General features: G+C 45.1%; 1 protein-coding gene across 2 annotated transcripts in view; it reads left to right on the plus strand.

Moving 5' to 3' along the window:
* The window catches only part of LOC134909483 (protein phosphatase inhibitor 2-like), an 89,261-nt gene extending 75,037 nt beyond the window's left edge, over positions 1-14,224 (plus strand). For both annotated transcript variants that reach the window (XM_063916407.1, XM_063916406.1), the window contains 2 exons: positions 3,162-3,311; positions 13,231-14,224. In XM_063916407.1, the coding sequence (XP_063772477.1) occupies positions 3,162-3,311; positions 13,231-13,283 (203 nt within the window). In that variant the 3' untranslated portion in view covers positions 13,284-14,224. The remainder of the gene's footprint in view (positions 1-3,161; positions 3,312-13,230) is intronic.
* Positions 14,225-19,848: the final 5,624 nt, after the last annotated feature.

The raw sequence follows: 19,848 nt of genomic DNA on the forward strand, positions 1-19,848 counted from the left end.
CACATTATATTGTGGTACTGAAGCCAGAAGGCTAGGTGAGACCTATTCTAAATCTAAAAAAATTTGAACACTTACAAAGGTTCAAATCAAGATGGAGTCACTCAGAGCAGTGATAACGAACCAGGAAGAAGGGGACTATATAGTGTCCCGAGACATCAGGGATGCTTACCTCCATGTCCAAAATTTGCCCTTCTCACTAAGGGTACCTCAGGTTCGTGGTACAGAACTGTCACTATCAGTTTCAGACGCTGCCGTTTGGATTGTCCACGGCGCCCCGGGTCTTTACCAAGGTAATGGCCGAAATGATGATTCTTCTTCGAAGAAAAGGCGTCTTAATTATCCCTTACTTGGACGATCTCCTGATAAGGGCAAAGTCCAGGGAACAGTTGGAGGTCGGAGTAGCACTATCTCGGATACTGCTACAACAGCACGGGTGGATTCTAAATACTCCAAAATCGCAGCTGATCCCGACGACAAGTCTGCTGTGCCTAGGGATGATTCTGGACACAGTCCAGAAAAAGGTGTTTCTCCCGGAAGAGAAAGCCAGGGAGTTATCCGAGCTAGTCAGGAACCTCCTAAAATCAGTGCATCATTGCACAAGGGTCCTGGTAAAGATGGTGACTTCCTACGAAGCAATTCCATTCGGCAGATTTCACGCAAAAAATTTTCAGTGGGATCTGCTGGACAAATGGTCCGGATCGCATCTTCAGATGCATCAGCGGATAACCCTATATCCAAGGACAAGGGTGTCTCTCCTGTGGTGGTTACAGAGTGCTCATCTTCTAGAGGGCCGCAGATTCGGCATTCAGGATTGGATGTTGGTGACCACGGAGGCCAGCCCGAGAGGCTGGGGAGCAGTCACACAAAGAAAAATTTTTTCCAGGGAGTGTGATTAAGTCTGGAGACTTTTCTCCACATAAATATACTGGAGCTAAGGGTAAATTTATAATACTCTAAGCTTAGCAAGACCTCTGCTTCAAGGTCAGCCGGTATTGATCCAGTGGGAAAAACATCACGGCAGTCGCCCACGTAAATAGACAGGGCGACACAAGAAGCAGGAGGGCAATGGCAAAAACTGCAAGGACTTATCGCTGGGCGGAAAATCATGTGATAGCACTGTCAGCAGTGTTTCATTCCGGGAATGGAAACTGGGAAGCAGACTTCCTCAGCAGGCACGACCTCCACCCGGCAGAGTGGAAACTTCATCGGGAAGTTTTCCACATGATTGTAAACCGTTGGGAAATACCAAAGGTGGACATGATGGCGTCCCGTCTGAACAAAAAACGGGACAGGTATTGCGCCAGGTTAAGAGACCCTCAGGCAATAGCTGTGGACGTTCTGGTAACACCATGGATGTACCAGTCGGTGTATGTGTTCCATCCTCTGCTTCTCATACCTAAGGTACTGAGACTTATAAGACGTAGAGGAGTAAGAACTATACTCATGGCTCCGGATTGGCCAAGAAGGACTTGGTACCCGGAACTTCAAGAGATGCTCACAGAGGACTTATGGCCTCTGCCGCTAAGAAGGGACTTGTTTCAGCAAGTACCATGTCTGTTCCAAGACTTACCGCAGCTGCGTTTGACGGCATGGCGGTGGAACGCCGGATCCTAAGGGAAAAAGGCATTCCGGAAGAGGTCATTCCTACCCTGGTCAAAGCCAGAAAGGAGGTGACCGCACAACATTATCACCACATGTGGCAAAAATATGTTGCGTGGTGTGAGGCCAGAAAGGCCCCACGAAGAAATTTCAGCTCGGTCGATTCCTGCATTTCCTGCAAACAGGAGTGTCTATGGGCCTCAAATTGGGGTCCATTAAGGTTCAAATTTCGGCCCTGTCGATTTTCTTCCAGAAAGAAGTGGCTTCAGTTCCTGAAGTCCAGAAGTTTGTCAAGGGAGTATTGCATATACAACCCCCTTTTGTGCCTCCAGTGGCACTGTGGGATCTCAACGTAGTTCTGGGATTCCTCAAATCACATTGGTTTAAAACCAGTCAAATCTGTGGATTTGAAGCATCTCACATGAAAAGTGACCATGCTCTTGGCCCTGGCCTGGACCAGGCGAGTGTCAAATTGGTGGTTTTTTTCTCAAAAAAGCCCATATCTGGTTGTCCATTTGGACAGGGCAGAGCTGCGGACTCGTCCCCAGTTCTCTCCCTAAGGTGGTGTCAGTGTTTCACCTGAACCAGCTTATTTTGGTGCCTTGCGCCTACTAGGGACTTGGAGGACTCCAGGTTGCTAGATGTTGTCAGGGCCCTGTAAATATAGGTTCCAGGACGGCTGGAGTCAGGAAAACTGACTTGCTGTTATCCTGTATGCACCCAACAAACTGGGTGCTCTTGCTTCTAAGCAGACTATTGCTAGTTGGATGTGTAATACAATTCAGCTTGCACATTCTGTGGCAGGCCTGCCACAGCCAAAATATGTAAATGCCCATTCCACAAGGAAGGTGGGCTTATCTTGGGCGGCTGCCCGAGGGGTCTCGGCTTTACAACTTTGCCGAGCGGCTATTTAGTCAGGGGCAAACACGTTGGTAAAATCCTACAAATTTGATACCCTGGCTAAGGAGGACCTGGAGTTCTCTCATTCGGTGCTGCAGAGTCATCCGCACTCTCCCGCCCGTTTGGGAGCTTTGGTATTATCCCCATGGTCCTTTCAGGAACCCCAGCATCCACTAGGACGATAGAGAAAATAAGAATTTACTTACCGATAATTCTATTTCTCGGAGTCCGTAGTGGATGCTGGGCGCCCATCCCAAGTGCGGATTATCTGCAATACTTGTACATAGTTACAAAAATCGGGTTATTATTGTCGTGAGCCATCTTTTCAGAGGCTCCGCTGTTATCATACTGTTAACTGGGTTCAGATCACAGGTTGTACAGTGTGATTGGTGTGGCTGGTATGAGTCTTACCCGGGATTCAAAATCCTTCCTTATTGTGTACGCTCGTCCGGGCACAGTATCCTAACTGAGGCTTGGAGGAGGGTCATAGGGGGAGGAGCCAGTGCACACCACCTGATCCTAAAGCTTTACTTTTTGTGCCCTGTCTCCTGCGGAGCCGCTATTCCCCATGGTCCTTTCAGGAACCCCAGCATCCACTACGGACTCCGAGAAATAGAATTATCGGTAAGTAAATTCTTATTTTTTCTCATGCATTTTATTAGAAAAGAAAAAAGAATTTGAAATGAAAAGAAAATTCCATTACAATGAGGCCATGAATATCAAGCTGGCCAGGCAGTTAATAGCAAAAGAGCTGGCTGGGGAAGATGAAGATGAAGAGGATGAGGAGATGCAAGATATAACAGACACAGAAGGTACAAAGAATAGATATTTTGTACAGTGCATGACACGATTGCTGTCCCAAAGCTTAGGCAAGTGGAGTCCTTTATTATAACATACGTTTTTTGTGTATATGTTCTAAATCATCTTAAAGTTGGCTAGAAACAGAGCTTTGTTTTTCTCCTCCGTGTGGTCTTAAATCATGGAATGGACATGGATTTATTTGTGAATTCTGTCCAGTGGTCAACACAAAATACTCCAATGTCAAAATATGAAAACTACTGCCCTTCTTCCTCACACATATCACTAGTGTTTTGGATACATTCGCCAGGTTGCCAGCATGCAGAATGCATTAGAAAACGCAATCTGTATGCGTATCAATGCTTAATTCACCCCCACCGTATGACCCAGAAGGCATTCTGGGACTTCTAGTTCCCCCACAGGAGATGAGCCACAGGTATCCAGCATGTGTGTGGTGTGTAGGATGAGTTCCAGTTGATCTCTGTGGGACATCATCAAGCACACTGGGACACCAGGAAGTAATGCAGGTACCGTAAGGAGTGGTTGTTACTGTGTTCTTATACATGCTGCATCAGTTAAGATATACTAAGCTTTATTCACTTATCTTGTGCTTTAGCATTCTCTGACAGCAAAGCTGTGTCAGGGCATGCTGGGATATGTAGTTTCACAACAGCTGGAGGGCCGCAATTTGGACATGCCTGGTCTATGGCATAGCGCCGGCATCTCTACTCTGCAGCTCCTCCTAGTCTCCCTTTCCTGGGGTAAGTGTCGGGGAATCAAGGTCACTCTCTCTGCCCATAGAATTGGTGTCCATATGCAATAACATGATGTTCATTCCACCAGTCTGAAAGATACCCTTAAATTGAGGTGTTAATTGTGGAACTGCCTAAGATACTAAATGTGAAAAGCATGGCTCTTTAACTGCAGAAAGAGGCAGTAGTCTTGCACAAGGGGAAGGTGAATCCTTCAAAAAGAGGCAGCGTTTCTTAGCATTATTTGTGAAGAATGTCCTAGCAATAATTGGATACCTAAGGAAATGTCTGGAGCTACACTTAAAAGGGGCGTAAGGTATCTAACTGAATTCAGCTGGTCCTAACTGACATTAGCAAAGTCAATTTTTATTTATAAACCTCAAGTAAGAGTCAAACGTGTTAAAACTCATCTCTATTTGGATAACAAATGGCTATTACAATTGAATGAATGGAGCTTTTGTTCAAAAGTGTTCCCGAATCTACAGTATTTGGGCTATGTTTTATTATGACTTACGGTTTATTACTATGCTCTTATACAGCTTAATTATTTCTAATTATGTGCCAAATACTTGAGTGAGTACAAGGCGGCATAAAATCTTGGTTTGTGCTCAGATTTAAACAACTTTGAATTTGTAACTCTTCTGCTTATAAATTGCACAAAAATTTAGATTATAATCCCATATCATTAGTAGGAATATTAGCTCTGCTTTAGGTAGAGATTTTGTTTTCAAAAAGTAGTATTCCATTTGGGGCTGTGAATAAAGCAACACATGCAGCAGTTAGTAATTTATTTGACTTAAATTGTTGGATAAAAGCATTGTGGAGACAGATTATTTCGAAAGGTATTACCAGACCCCTGGCATAAATATTTGGTGTGTCCGCTATCTGCTAGACTCCAATGCAGCACACTGCGCTAAGATATCATCGGCGCCATTGGATAATGTGTAGTAATTACGGTACTCCACACTTATCCGAAAACTGGAAACCCAAGGATCCTTTCTCTGACGTCCTAGTGGATGCTGGGGACTCCGTAAGGACCATGGGGAATAGACGGCTCCGCAGGAGACTGGGCACAATTAAAGAAAGATTCAGGACTATCTGGTGTGCACTGGCTCCTCCCCCTATGACCCTCCTCCAGACCTCAGTTAGATTTCTGTGCCCGGCCGAGCTGGATGCACACTAGGAGGCTCTCCTGAGCTCCTCGAAAGAAAGTATATTTTAGGTTTTTTATTTTACAGTGAGACCTGCTGGCAACAGGCTCACTGCAACGAGGGACTAAGGGGAGAAGAAGCGAACCTACCTAACTGGTGGTAGCTTGGGCTTCTTAGGCTACTGGATACCATTAGCTCCAGAGGGATCGCACACAGGACCCGACCTTGTCGTCCGGTCCCGGAGCCACGCCGCTGTCCCCCTTACAGAGCCAGAAGCAAGAAGTGTCCGGAAAATCGGCGGCTGAAGACTTCTGTCTTCTCCAAGGTAGCGCACAGCACTGCAGCTGTGCGCCATTGCTCCTCATGCACACCACACACTCCGGTCACTGATGGGTGCAGGGCGCGGGGGGGGGGGGGGGGGGGGGGCGCGCCCTGAGCAGCAATATTAACACCTTGGCTGGCAAAACTGACACCATATATAGCCCTAGAGGTTATATAGGTGTAAATTACCCCTGCCAGATTTACACAAACAGCGGGAGAAAGCCCGCCGAAAAAGGGGCGGAGCCATCTTCCTCAGCACACTGGCGCCATTTTCCCTCACAGCTCCGCTGGAAGGATCGCTCCCTGGCTCTCCCCTGCAGTCCTGCACTACAGAAAGGGTAAAAAAGAGAGGGGGGGGGCAATAAATTTAGGCGCAGTATATATAATACAAGCAGCTATAGGGGAAAACACTCTGTATAGTGATATCCCTGTGTTATATAGCGCTCTGGTGTGTGCTGGCATACTCTCACTCTGTCTCCCCAAAGGGCTTTGTGGGGTCCTGTCCTCTGTCAGAGCATTCCCTGTGTGTGTGCTGTGTGTCGGTACTGCTGTCGACATGTATGATAAGGATAATGATGTGGAGGCAGAGCAAATGCCTGTGAATGTGATGTCACCCCCTGCGGGGTCGACACCTGTGTGGATGGACTTATGGAAGGAATTACGTGACAGTGTCAGCTCCTTACATAAAAGGTTTGACGACATAGGACAGCCGGCTACTCAGCTTGTGCCTGTCCAAGCGTCTCAAATGTCATCAGGGGCTTTAAAACGCCCGCTACCTCAGATGGCAGACACAGATGTTGACACGGATACCGACTCCAGTGTCGACGACGAGACTAGTGTACCTTCCAATAGGGCCACCCGTTACATGATTGAGGCAATGAAAAATGTATTACACATTTCTGATAGTACCCCAGGTACCACAAAAAAGGGTATTATGTTTGGTGAGAAAACTACCAGTAGTTTTTCCTGCATCTGAGGAATTAAATGAGGTGTGTGAGGAAGCGTGGACTTCCCCCGATAAGAAATTGATAATTTCTTAACGGGTATTGGTAAAGGGTACCTTTCCCGCCAGAGGATAGGTCACGTTGGGAAACACCCCCTAGGGTAGATAAAGCGCTTACACGTTTATCAAAAAAGGTGGCACTACCGTCTCCGGATACGGCCGCCCTAAAGGAACCTGCTGAGAGAAAGCAGGAGGCTACCCTAAAAGCTATATATACACACACGGGCATTATATTGCGACCAGCGATTGCATCGGCATGGATGTGCAGTGCTGCTGCTGCGTGGTCAGATTCCCTGTCTGATAATATTGATACTCTGGATAGGGACAATATTTTGCTGACAATAGAGCATATAAAAGACGCTGTCTTATACATGCGTGATGCACAGAGGGATATTTGCCGGCTGGCATCAAAAATAAGCGCAATGTCCATTGCCGCCAGAAGGGGATTATGGACTCGGCAGTGGTCAGGTGATGCCGATTCAAAAAGGCACATGGAAGTTTTGCCTTATAAGGGGGTGGAACTGTTTGGGGATGGTCTTTCAGATCTCGTTTCCACAGCTACGGCTGGGAAATCAACATTTTTGCCACAGGCTACCCCACAGCAAAAGAAAGCACCGTATTATCAAGTACAGTCCTTTCGGCCCCATAAAAACGAGAGGGCTAGAGGCGCATCCTTTCTGCCGAGAGGCAAAGGTAGAGGGAAAAAACTGCAGCATACAGCCAGTTCCCAAGAGCAGAAGTCCTCCCCCGCGTCCGGTAACTCCACAGCATGACGCTGGGGCTTCACAGGCGGACCCGGGTACGGTGGGGGCCCGTCTCAGAAATTTCAGCGCACAGTGGGCTCTCTCACAGGTGGATCCCTGGATCCTTCAAGTAGTATCTCAGGGGTACAGGCTGGAATTCGAGGCGTCTTCCCCCCCCGCCGTTTCCTAAAATCTGCCTTACCAGCAACTCCCTCTGCCAGGGAGGCAGTGTTGGTGGCTATCCAAAAACGGTTTTCACAGCAAGTGATTGTCAAGGTACCCCTCCTTCAACAAGGAAAGGGTTACTATTCCACAATGTTTGTGGTACCGAAACCGGACGGCTCGGTGAGACCCATCTTAAATTTAAAATCCTTGAACACATATATCAAAAGATTCAAGTTCAAGATGGAATCGCTCAGGGCGGTTATTGCGAGCCTGGACGAGGGGGATTACATGGTCTCCCTGGACATCAAGGATGCCTACCTGCATGTCCCCATTTACCCTCCTCACCAGGAGTACCTCAGGTTTGTGGTACAGGACTGTCACTATCAGTTCCAGACGCTGCCGTTTGGGTTATCTACGGCACCGGGGGTCTTTATCAAGGTAATGGCCGAAATGATGATACTCCTTCGGAAGAAGGGGGTTTTAATTATCCCGTACTTGGACGATCTCCTGATAAAGGCGAGGTCCAAGGAACAGTTGTTAGTGGGGGTAGCACTTTCTCGGGAAGTGCTGCAGCAGCACGGCTGGATTCTCAATATCCCAAAGTCACAGCTGGTCCCGACGACACGTCTTCTGTTCCTGGGAATGATTCTGGACACAGACCAGAAAAAAAGTGTTTCTTCCAGTGGAAAAAGCCGAGGAGTTGTCATCTCTAGTCAGAAACCTCCTAAAACCAGGACAGGTGTCGGTATATCAATGCACGCGAGTCCTGGGAAAAATGGTAGCTTCGTACGAAGCAATTCCATTCGGAAGGTTCCACGCAAGGATTTTCCAGTGGGACCTGTTGGACCAATGGTCCGGGTCGCATCTCCAGATGCAGCAGCGGATAACCCTGTCGGCAAGGACCAGGGTGTCACTACTGTGGTGGCTGCAGAGGGCTCATCTACTAGAGGGCCGCAGATTTGGAATACAGGACTGGGTCCTGGTGACCACGGATGCCAGCCTTCGGGGCTGGGGAGCAGTCACACAGGAGATTTCACTACACATAAATATCCTGGAGCTAAGAGCCATTTACAATGCCCTATGCCAAGCAAGTCCCCTGCTTCAAAACAAACCGGTTCTGATCCAATCAGACAACATCACGGCGGTCGCCCATGTAAACAGACAGGGCGGCACAAGAAGCAGGAGGGCAATGGCAGAAGGCACAAGGATTCTCCGATGGGCGGAAAATCACGTACTAGCACTGTCAGCAGTGTTCATTCCGGGTGTGGACAACTGGGAAGCAGACTTCCTCAGCAGACACGACCTTCACCCGGGAGAGTGGGGGCTTCATCCAGAAGTCTTCCGATTGATTGTAAACCGTTGGGAAAGACCACAGGTGGATATGATGGCGTCCCGCCTCAACAAAAAGCTAAAAAGATATTGCGCCAGGTCAAGGGACCCTCAGGCGATAGCTGTGGACGCTCTAGTGACACCGTGGGTGTACCATTCGGTTTACGTGTTTCCCCCTCTGCCTCTTATTCCCAAGGTGCTTAGAATAATACGAAGAGGAAGAGTGAGAACTATACTCGTGGTTCCGGATTGGCCAAGAAGAACTTGGTACCCGGAACTTCAAGAGATGCTCTCAGAGGACCCATGGCCTCTACCGCTAAGGCGGGACCTGCTGCAGCAGGGGCCCTGCCTGTTCCAAGACTTACCGCGGCTGCGTTTGACGGCATGGCGGTTGAACGCCGGATCCTGAAGGAAAAATGTATTCCGGAGGAAGTCATTCCTACCCTGATCAAGGCCAGGAAGGATGTGACTGTAACCCACTATCACCGCATTTGGCGGAAATATGTGGCTTGGTGTGAGGCCAGGAAGGCCCCAACGGAGGAATTTCAACTGGGTCGTTTCCTGCATTTCCTGCAAGCAGGGATGACGATGGGCCTCAAATTGGGGTCCATTAAGGTCCAGATTTCGGCTCTGTAGATTTTCTTTCAAAAGGAACTGGCTTCGTTGCCTGAAGTTCAGACTTTTGTCAAGGGAGTTCTGCATATTCAGCCTCCTTACGTGCCTCCTGTGGCACCTTGGGATCTCAATGTGGTTTTGGGATTCCTGAGGTCACATTGGTTCGAGCCACTTAAAACCGTGGATTTGAAATATCTCACGTGGAAAGTGGTCATGTTGTTGGCCCTGGCTTCGGCCAGGCGTGTATCAGAATTGGCGGCTTTGTCGTGTAAAAGCCCTTATCTGATTTTCCATATGGACAGGGCAGAGTTGAGGACTCGTCCTCAGTTTCTCCCGAAGGTGGTATCAGCGTTTCACTTGAACCAACCTATTGTGGTGCCTGCGGCTACTAGGGACTTGGAGGATTCCAAGTTGCTGGACGTAGTCAGGGCCCTGAAAATTTATGTTTCCAGGACGACTGGAGTCAGGAAAACTGATTCGCTGTTTATCCTGTATGCACCCAATAAGCTGGGTGCTCCTGCTTCTAAGCAGACCATTGCTCGCTGGATTTGTAACACTGTTCAGCTTGCGCATTCTGCGGTAGGACTACCGCAGCCAAAATCAGTAAAAGCCCACTCCACAAGGAAGGTGGGCTCATCTTGGGCGGCTGCCCGAGGGGTCTCGGCACTGCAACTTTGCCGAGCGGCTACTTGGTCAGGGTCTAACACTTTTGCTAAATTTTACAAATTTGATACCCTGGCTGAGGAGGACCTTGAGTTTGCTCATTCGGTGCTGCAGAGTCATCCGCACTCTCCCGCCCGTTTGGGAGCTTTGGTATAATCCCCATGGTCCTTACGGAGTCCCCAGCATCCACTAGGACGTCAGAGAAAATAAGAATTTACTCACCGGTAATTCTATTTCTCGTAGTCCGTAGTGGATGCTGGGCGCCCATCCCAAGTGCGGATTGTCTGCAATACTTGTAAATAGTTATTGTTCCACAAATCGGGTTGTTATTGCGAGCCATCTGTTCAGAGGCTCCATTGTTATCATACTGTTAACCGGGGTTCATATCACGAGTTGTACGGTGTGATTGGTGTGGCTGGTATGAGTCTTACCCGGGATTCAAAATCCTTCCTTATTGTGTCAGCTCTTCCGGGCACGGTATCTTAACTGAGGTCTGGAGGAGGGTCATAGGGGGAGGAGCCAGTGCACACCAGATAGTCCTGAATCTTTCTTTAATTGTGCCCAGTCTCCTGCGGAGCAGTCTATTCCCCATGGTCCTTACTGAGTCCCCAGCATCCACTACGGACTGCGAGAAATAGAATTACCGGTGAGTAAATTCTTATTTTTGTCCCCATGAGATTATCTTAACCTGTGTATTAATACATTATCTTAACCTGTGTATTAATTGATTCTTAGTATTAACCCTTTCACTAGTGAGGGATGGTATATTCTTGTTAGTCTAGAGTAACTGACAAAAAAATGAAGCAAATGACAGGGACTATAGATATGTAATTTTTAGTGCTGATGTAATAGGAATATATACTTTGTAATTTTCTATGCCCCTAATGTCTGATGCTACTGATTCTTCATGCCAAACTATACTCTTCTGCTGAAGATATTACTGTAGAGGTGAAATTCAATATGGACCCATCTCGGACTCTGAACGGATAACACAGGAGAATTTTCATCCTATACTATTTGATAATTTCCCGTTCTTGCAAAAAATAAAATGCTACAGTAATCCTGACTATAAACAAAAAGCAACACTAAGCCTGGTGTTTTATTGGAGACAGGTCCGTTTTAGAGAGAAACCATTTTATACATAAGCAAAATTAAGAGGATGATAACTGCTGCACGCTAATATTAAATACATTTATCAATGAGAGTGCTCCTGCATAGGCTTCTATACACAAATTAATTTAAACACCATGGGCTAGACGTAATAGGGTGCGTTTTTTTGGGAACGTGCGATTTTTCACGGACCCTATTACATATGCCAGCATCACTCACAACACTGAATGGTTCTCTATTCTTTTAGAAGGTTCATAGGCTCCTTAATTCCTTGTTGGAAGTACCAATAGCTGCAGATCCATAAATTGTCCTCTTATCGTCTAGGGCAGAGGTTCTCAAACTCTGTCCTCGGGAGCCCACACAGTGCATGTTTTGCAGGTAACCCAGCAGGTGCACAGGTGTATTAATTACTCACTGGCACATTTTAAAAGGTCCACAGGTGGAGCTAATTATTTCACTTGCGATTCTGTGAGGAGACCTGCAAAACATGCACTGTGTGGGCCCCCGAGGACCGAGTTTGAGGACCTCTGGTCTAGGGATCCTCCAGCTTTGTAGAATTCTCAGGAGTCCCGGATGATGAGAGCAGAGGACAGTTCATGGATGACAGCCATACTTGTATCCTTACCAGAGTGTTTTTGAAAAGTAGATAAAAATTTGTGGAAGGACAACGAAAGCTGGGTACACACTGATAGATATCTCCAGATCAGTGGATCAGCAGATATATCTATAGCCGGATCAGGCAGTGTGTTGTGCCTGATTTATCATGACTGACTTTGCAAACTGGGCAGGCATTTACATGCGCCTGCCCAGTTGAGCCATCAATCACTGCAGGCTGGTGCAGCAGGTATACGGGTGGTGAGCAATCGTCTGTGCTGCATGGCCGACGCGATATGTCTGTGAACAACTGCGTTCAGACATATCGTTTGTAAACCTTCCCGACAGACCAGCAATATATCGCCCATTCAGTAGAATGGCCCATATATTGATCGGTGTGTACCCAGCATTTGAAATGTAAATGATATATAATTAAATGGGAAATACAGTAGACATTGACCTGGCTTTGTCTGTTCATATATGCACAGTGGACTTAAGCTGGTTACACACTGGCCGATATATTGTCCGTTCTATTGAATGGCCGATATATCGCGGGTCCGTCGGCCAGTGTATATGAGCAATAGGTCTGTGAACTCTGTCGTTCACAGGCCTATCTCGTCGGCCCTGCTGCACAGCCAACAGCCAATATATCGTTAGCTATATTAGCACGTCTGTGTGTGTGACCGGCCATACACAAGCTGCAGGAGCCGGCGGTGACTGGGCAGGCGTGTGTAAATACCCGCCCAGTTCGTGGCGTCAGTCACCGATGGATCGGGTAGTGTGTATGCAGAGCACACTGCCCGATCCTGTATGTATGTATGTATGTATATATATATATGTATATATATATATATATATATATATATATATATATATATATATATATATATATATATATATATATATATATATATATATATATATAAAATCTATCTCTATCTGCAGATCAATTGATCTGCAGATATATCTTTAGTAGTGTACCAAGCACTTGTCTTCCAGTTCCACTATTACCAAATGTAAACAAAAACATTTTTAATACTAAGAAAAGGACAATTATTTCTTTGTCTCCTGAGATAGTGATAGAAGTACATCTGTCCATGGTAAATAATGTTCTTCATCCTTTGCATGGTCACACCAAGTTACTGTCTGCTATCACAGACCTATTGGTAAATAGTTACAAACCCCATCTCTGTTAAAAACACCTGTTCAAGCTTTAAAAAATGGTGTTTCCCCCTATAATAAATAGGCCAATTATTGTTCACCAATATCGGAACCATGTTAATGTGGAAAGGTATTTCATGTTTCATTTCTGGTATTTATCGCACTTGAGTATGTAATTCGTTGAAAAAGCGGAGCATGAAACCTATTTCACAATAAGTTAGTTTGGGCTTCTTTTGTTTGTCTTGTTTTGGGCAGATGATGGTCAGGAGAAAATAACCTTCCAAACCTGTAATTGTCGTCTTTCTTTTTGTCCCCCTTCCCTCTAGGTCACCCTGACCACCTGCAGAGTAATGAACAAGTTCTACAGAGGCGACAGTAATTGCACCGCTTGCTAAAGGTCTATTTATTGCCATAACACTGCACACGCACTGAACTCAAGACCTATGGACTAAAATGAGACGCATACGTACAAGGATGCCTTTCTATTGCCAATGTTATATCATGAGGATCCTTAACTTATAAGCCAATGCTGATTAATGATTTACAAGCTTGTCTGGCACATTTTGTTTCCAAAGCTGGCAGAGCAGAAATGCGGATATTGGTTTACACACAGAGTTAATTACATGCCATGTGTTTGTCATTTGAAGACCTGTATATGGCTTCTGCATGTTAGCACTTTGGTTGAAGATTTTGAAAAGTTGCAGTTTCATGTATTATGTGACCTAATCTGTAAGGAAAAAAATAGCAATTGGGCACGGAATAGTCTCTCCATTTTTATAGTCTTCAAAAACGGATATTCTGATCGGCTGGTTTTAGATCTTGCCTGATGGCTCAGTAGCCGACAATCATGTGGCCATTGCTGCAAATATCTATATTTTAGTTTTTAAGTAGATTCTTGCAGTTTTGCATTCCTTCTATCACAGTGGTGTTCTTGGGTATCGATGGGCCAGAATTCTTCCAGCAAGTCTTTGTAACAACAGTATTTCCTGTAACAGCTGCTGCAGAGGTGGCATATCGGAAGACCTCGATGTGGGGATGTACACAGTATAATCCGTGGAAACGTTTCAGAGACTCCATGTCGTTGACTGCTCATGTATTTTTTGGTTTTCACAGTCCATAACTGTTGTAGAAAATAAACCATCCGAAAGCTGTACAGTATATTATTACAATGCCTTTATCCAGTTATCTTTTGAAAAATGTACTATCTAAGATGAGCAAGAAGTGAGTTAACAAGTTGCAATGATTACCTTCAAATTGTGTATTGAGTGACAATATATGTGAAGTGTATCCTGAAATAAATAATTCGGGCATTAGGGTAAAGTGTGCTATATTTAATGCAGGTAACTGGTTATACAACACTCACCAGCCATGCTTCCTGTGTGGCAGCACTCTATAAAGATAGTTTAATATCCAGTATATTACCTCCCGAAACATAAAAAAAAATATACATAATTACAGTGGGGCAAAAAAGTATTTGGACAGCCACCGATTGTTGACCCACTTAAAAAGATGAGAGGTCTATAATTTCCATCATAGGTACACTTCAACTGTGAGAGACAGAATCTGTAAAAACAAAACAGGAAATCACATTGTAGGATTTTTAAACAATTTACTTGTATATTATTGTGGAAAATAAATATCTGGACACCTACCAAGCAGCAAGATTTCTGGCTTTCACAAACATGTTACTTCTTCTTTAAGAAGCTCTTCTATCCTCCACTCGTTAACCAGTTCAAACAGGTGGCATTAATACAGGTAATCTGTATAAAAGACACCTGTTCACACCCTCAAACAGTCAGACTGCTACCTCTCCACCATGGCTAAGACCAGAGAGCTGTCTAAGGACACCATGGACAAAATTGTAGAGCTGCACAAGGCTGGGATGAGCTATTCGACAATAGGCAAGCAGCTTGGTGAGAAGAGATCAACTGGTAGCACAATTATTAAAAAATGGAAGAAATACAAGATCACTGACCACCTGGGGCTCCATGCAAAATCTCACCTCGTGGGGTATCAATGATCTTGAGAACGGGGAGGAATCAGCCCAGAACTACACGGGGGACCTGGTCAATGACCTCAAGAGAGCTGGGACCACAGTCACAAAGGTTACCATTAGTAACACACTACATCGTCATGTATTGAAATCCTGCAGTGCCCGAAAGGTCCCCCTGCTTAAGCCAGCACATGTCCAGGCCCGTCTAAAGTTTGCCAGTGACCATCTGGATGATCCAGAGGAGGATTGGGAGAATGTAATATGGTCAGATGAGAGCAAAATCAAACTTTTTGGTATAAACTCCACTCGCCGTGTTTGGAGGGAGAAGAATGATGAACGGCATCCCAAGAACACCATACCCACTGTGAAGCATGGGGGTGGAACATCATGCTTTGGGGCTGCTTTTCTGCAAAGGGGACAGGACGACTTATCCGTATTAAGGAAAGGATGAATGGGGCCATGTATCGTGAGATTTTGGGCAAAAACCTCCTTCCCTCAGTAAAAGCATTGAAGATGGAATGTGGCTGGGTCTTCCAGCATAACAATGACCCCAAACACACCGCCCGGGCAACTAAGGAGTGGCTCCGTAAGAAGCATTTTAAGGTCCTGGAATGGCCTAGCCAGTCTCCAGACCTCAATCCAATAGAAAATCTGTGGAGGGAGTTGAAAGTCCGTGTTGCCCGGCGACAGCCCCAAAACATGACGGATCTAGAGAAGATCTGCATGGAAGAGTGGGCCAAAATACCTGCTACAGTGTGTGCAAACCTGGTCAAGTACTACAGGAAACGTTTGACCTCTGTAATTGCCAACCAAGGTTATATTACAAAGTATTGAGTTAAACTTTTTGATTGTCCAAATATTTATTTTCCACAAGAATATGCAAATAAATTGTTTAAAAATCATACAATGTGATTTCCTAGGTTGTTTTTTTTTTTTTTTTCTTCAGATCTGTCTCTCACAGTTGAAGTGTACCTATGATGGAAATTACAGACCTCTCATCTATTTAAGTGGGTCAACTTGCACAATCGGTGGTTGTCCAAATACTTTTTTGCCCCACTGTATATACACACACAATAAACTCTAACCCACATCACTCAAACATCTGCGGTGCTAGTGGTATGTGACCACAACATTGACTTTAATATGAGCATTGCTCTGACTTAGGCACAATATGCTTCTATCGTGGGTTTAGGCCCTGTCCCACCTGTTTAAAGAGACATAACCACACCTAATCATATAGGTTAATGAACACCTGTGTAATAACTAACATTTGACTCACATGGAAAATAGAAGTGCAGGAGATAATGTGACCACACTTTTTTTTTTTTTCCTATAACCAATAGGCTTTAACCCACAGCACTCAACCATCTGCAGTGCCAGTGTTATATGACCACAACAGCAAATCATACAAGCTCAGCACTCACCCAATTACAATCCAAACTCTAATAATTCTCTCTACATTTCAGTAGTCCAGCAGCAGGTGACAAATTGAAGCTTGCGAGGCTTCTAATATTTAAAACACACAAAAAGCGACTGCACTTCACAGGAGGTTCAGGCTGTGTGAAAATGTAATAAAGACATTGTATGTGTCTATCTGCTTCCTATTTCAATTAAGACACCCAGGCTCAAAATAAGTGAATACGTATTTTAGTTAACTCTGCAAATGTATAAAACCACAATAATAGACAAATATAAAAAAAATCATAGATACATTGTTTATGATCACGTCTCAAACAGGTTAGATATATATCATAGTAGATACAGATGTATCTTCATACTTTTTTTGCTGCAGCCCCTCATGGTACGCTAGGTCGTGTGAGAACCTTTTGGGGTTGGGCTGCTTTTTTGCAGAAAATGTCTTATTCGCAATGCGACTAGGATGCACAAGGAGACTGTGCTGATTAATTTGATATGACCCTTGTATATCTGTGTGGGACTGAGTCTCTGAATTTGTACACAAAGTGCTACAGTATGGCAGCACAGCTTTTTTCCCAATACAAGTTCTGTTCTGCGCTGCATACTAGCCATATTGCACTGTGAATATGCATTTTTGGCAAAAAAAAGATGGCCAGCATTAGTAGAGTTGCATGGGAGCTGGTAGCTCACTCACGCCAGGCATCTCATGCTGCATGGCATATTGAGGCTAGATGTATGAGGAGGCATCTGTACAATTGTATCATGTGCTTCAATAATGATACTTTGTATCCAATATATAATTAGCAATCGTAGACAGCCACGGAAAGAAGTTAGTTGTTATTAGGGTATCTGGATGATAGCTCGACAATGTATTGGTCGATAGGTGTAAAAGATCTACAGTTTTGGGGGGTTTTCCCCTTTTCCCAACATTTGCTGGATTTACTGTCCATGTGGACAGCTATTGGGAATAGTAACCTGTGGCGAGTGAAGCAGGCCCACGAGGGTCTACTTTTGTACAGCTGGTGGTCACAGAACATGAAATATACAAGATTTGGCCTAAAAAACGTGTGTGGAACATTTGTGTCAACCATTTTTGTGTTAACCATTGGCAGGTATATGGCTTCATGCATAGGTTATAACCTTACTATAATGCAGTTTTCCATGTGTGTGTCATCCAATTATAAGCTGTTGTTTCCCATCATAAAGCACAACACCTGCAATACAAGCATGAAAGAGCCATTGCTGGTGTCCCAATGTTATCTATTTTAAAAAGCACCTATTGTTTGTGATATAGCAATAAAGCAGATATAAAACTTGTGCACAAAGTCTGTATTAGGGGTATAATTACCATCCTTAAATTCTGCGGCACAGACTGTATGCAGTCTCGTCCTGTGCCCTGTATAGTAGCATGGCCACACTGGTGCGGATTAGCAGTAATAGCATCCCGGCAGTGGGCGGAGGAGGAGCAGACTAATTCCCATGACCCATAGGGTAGTGCATACTTTTGAGCGAATCACCCGGGTGAAGGTTGTGAGTCAGTCTGCTGTTATCGGCATTTAAATGCTACGGTAACGCAATTTGCACCATTTGCCCACAAATTCCCACTTGAGTATTTTCATTGAAATAGGAAGAGAGACAGACATGCTGGTTTTTTTTTTCTGTTTCCTGCGCGGTCTAATTTAATTTATAGTTTAGTACGAAATTAAAGAATACTCATCAATGGCCATAAAAATTAAAACAAAATGGATGGTTTCCAAATATAAAATCAAGCAAAAACTATTGTATTGTGTGTAAAATGTTATAAGGAAACTTTTTTTTTTTTTTTTATGAAGGTGGTCAGACGTTTCCTAATGTGCACATGGTGATCATTGTAATTCCTTCTGCAGTTTTCCCTATAATTAATAAATATATATGTATATATATAATAAATCTCTGCAGCTGACATGTATTACAAGCGCCTGACTGAGGGGATGTGTTGTGTATCTGCTCAAGCTACTGCCCCACAAGAGACTGATTCCTTTGTCAGAGCAAATTATTAAAATAATTCCTTTTACGTAGGAAATGTATGAAGTGTTTAGAAGAAAGAACATACTTACATGTTATGCTTTTCATGCTGGGTAATGAAAGTAAAACACATTTGGCATTGGTTCACACCTGTATTAGATAGTGGCCCTAAGTATATTTGAACCTGTTTCAATGGCTGGTGAGTGCTTGCATCTCACAGACGTCTGTGCTGGAATTGCAAATAAGTGGAAAGTACTCTAATTCTCAGTATACTTTGCCAGCAAGCACAGACACTATATATTAGATAACATACACAAAGGGAAAATAGGATTTTAATTACCTACCGGTAAATCCTTTTCTCGTAGTCCGTAAGGGATATTGGGGGAAACTAGTACGATGGGTATAGACTGGGTCCAAAGGAGCCAGTGCAATTTAAATTTCTCTGACGTGCTAGTGGATGCTGGGAACTCTGTAAGGACCATGGGGAATAGCGGCTCCGCAGGAGGCTGGGCACAAAAGTAAAAGCTTTAGGACTACCTGGTGTGCACTGGCTCCTCCCCCCATGACCCTCCTCCAAGCCTCAGTTAGATTTTTGTGCCCGAACGAGAAGGGTGCACACTAGGTGGCTCTCCTGAGCTGCTTAGTGAAAAAGTTTTATAGGTTTTTTATTTTCAGTGAGTCCTGCTGGCAACAGGTTCACTGCACCGAGGGACTAAGGGGAGAAGAAGCGAACTCACCTGCGTGCAGGGTGGATTGGGCTTCTTAGGCTACTGGACATTAGCTCCAGAGGGACGATCACAGGCCCAGCCATGGATGGGTCCCAGAGCCGCGCCGCCGGCCCCCTTACAGAGCCAGAAGACAGAAGAGGTCCGGGAAATCGGCGGCAGAAGACGTCCTGTCTTCAAGGGCTCCTCCCCTCTGCCCCCTCCCACAGGCAGTTATAGGTAAAATGTGCCCGAAGGAGAGAGAACATATATGAGAGAAGGAATAATACAACAAAGGGTGGTGAGATTCACACACCAGCACACTAATAACATATAACAACCAGCAACAGCTGAACAGGTAACTAGAACAAGAACCTGCAGAAAAGTAAACGCACTGAGGCAGGCGCTCAATATCCCTTATGGACTACGAGAAAAGGATTTACCGGTAGGTAATTGAAATCCTATTTTCTCTAGCATCCATAAGGGATATTAGGGGAAACTAGTACGATGGGGACGTCCCAAAGCTTCCGGAACGTGCGGAGACTGCTGCAGCACCGCCTTCCCAAACTGGGTATCCTCTTTGGCCAGGGTATCAAACTTGTAGAATTTCACAAAAGTGTTCTTCCCTGACCAGGTAGCAGCTGTGCACAGTTGCAATGCCGAGACTCCACGTGCAGCCGCCCAGGAAGAGCCCATAGATCTTGTAGAGTGGGCCTTCAGAGACTTAGGAACAGGTAAGGCTGCCAACACATAGGCCTGTTGTATAGTAAGCCTAATCCATCAAGCAATGGACTGCTTTGAAGCAGGGCAACCCTTTTGCGCATCAT

Source organism: Pseudophryne corroboree, chromosome 4, assembly GCF_028390025.1.
Source record: "Pseudophryne corroboree isolate aPseCor3 chromosome 4, aPseCor3.hap2, whole genome shotgun sequence".
Taxonomy (NCBI): Eukaryota; Metazoa; Chordata; class Amphibia; order Anura; family Myobatrachidae; genus Pseudophryne; species Pseudophryne corroboree.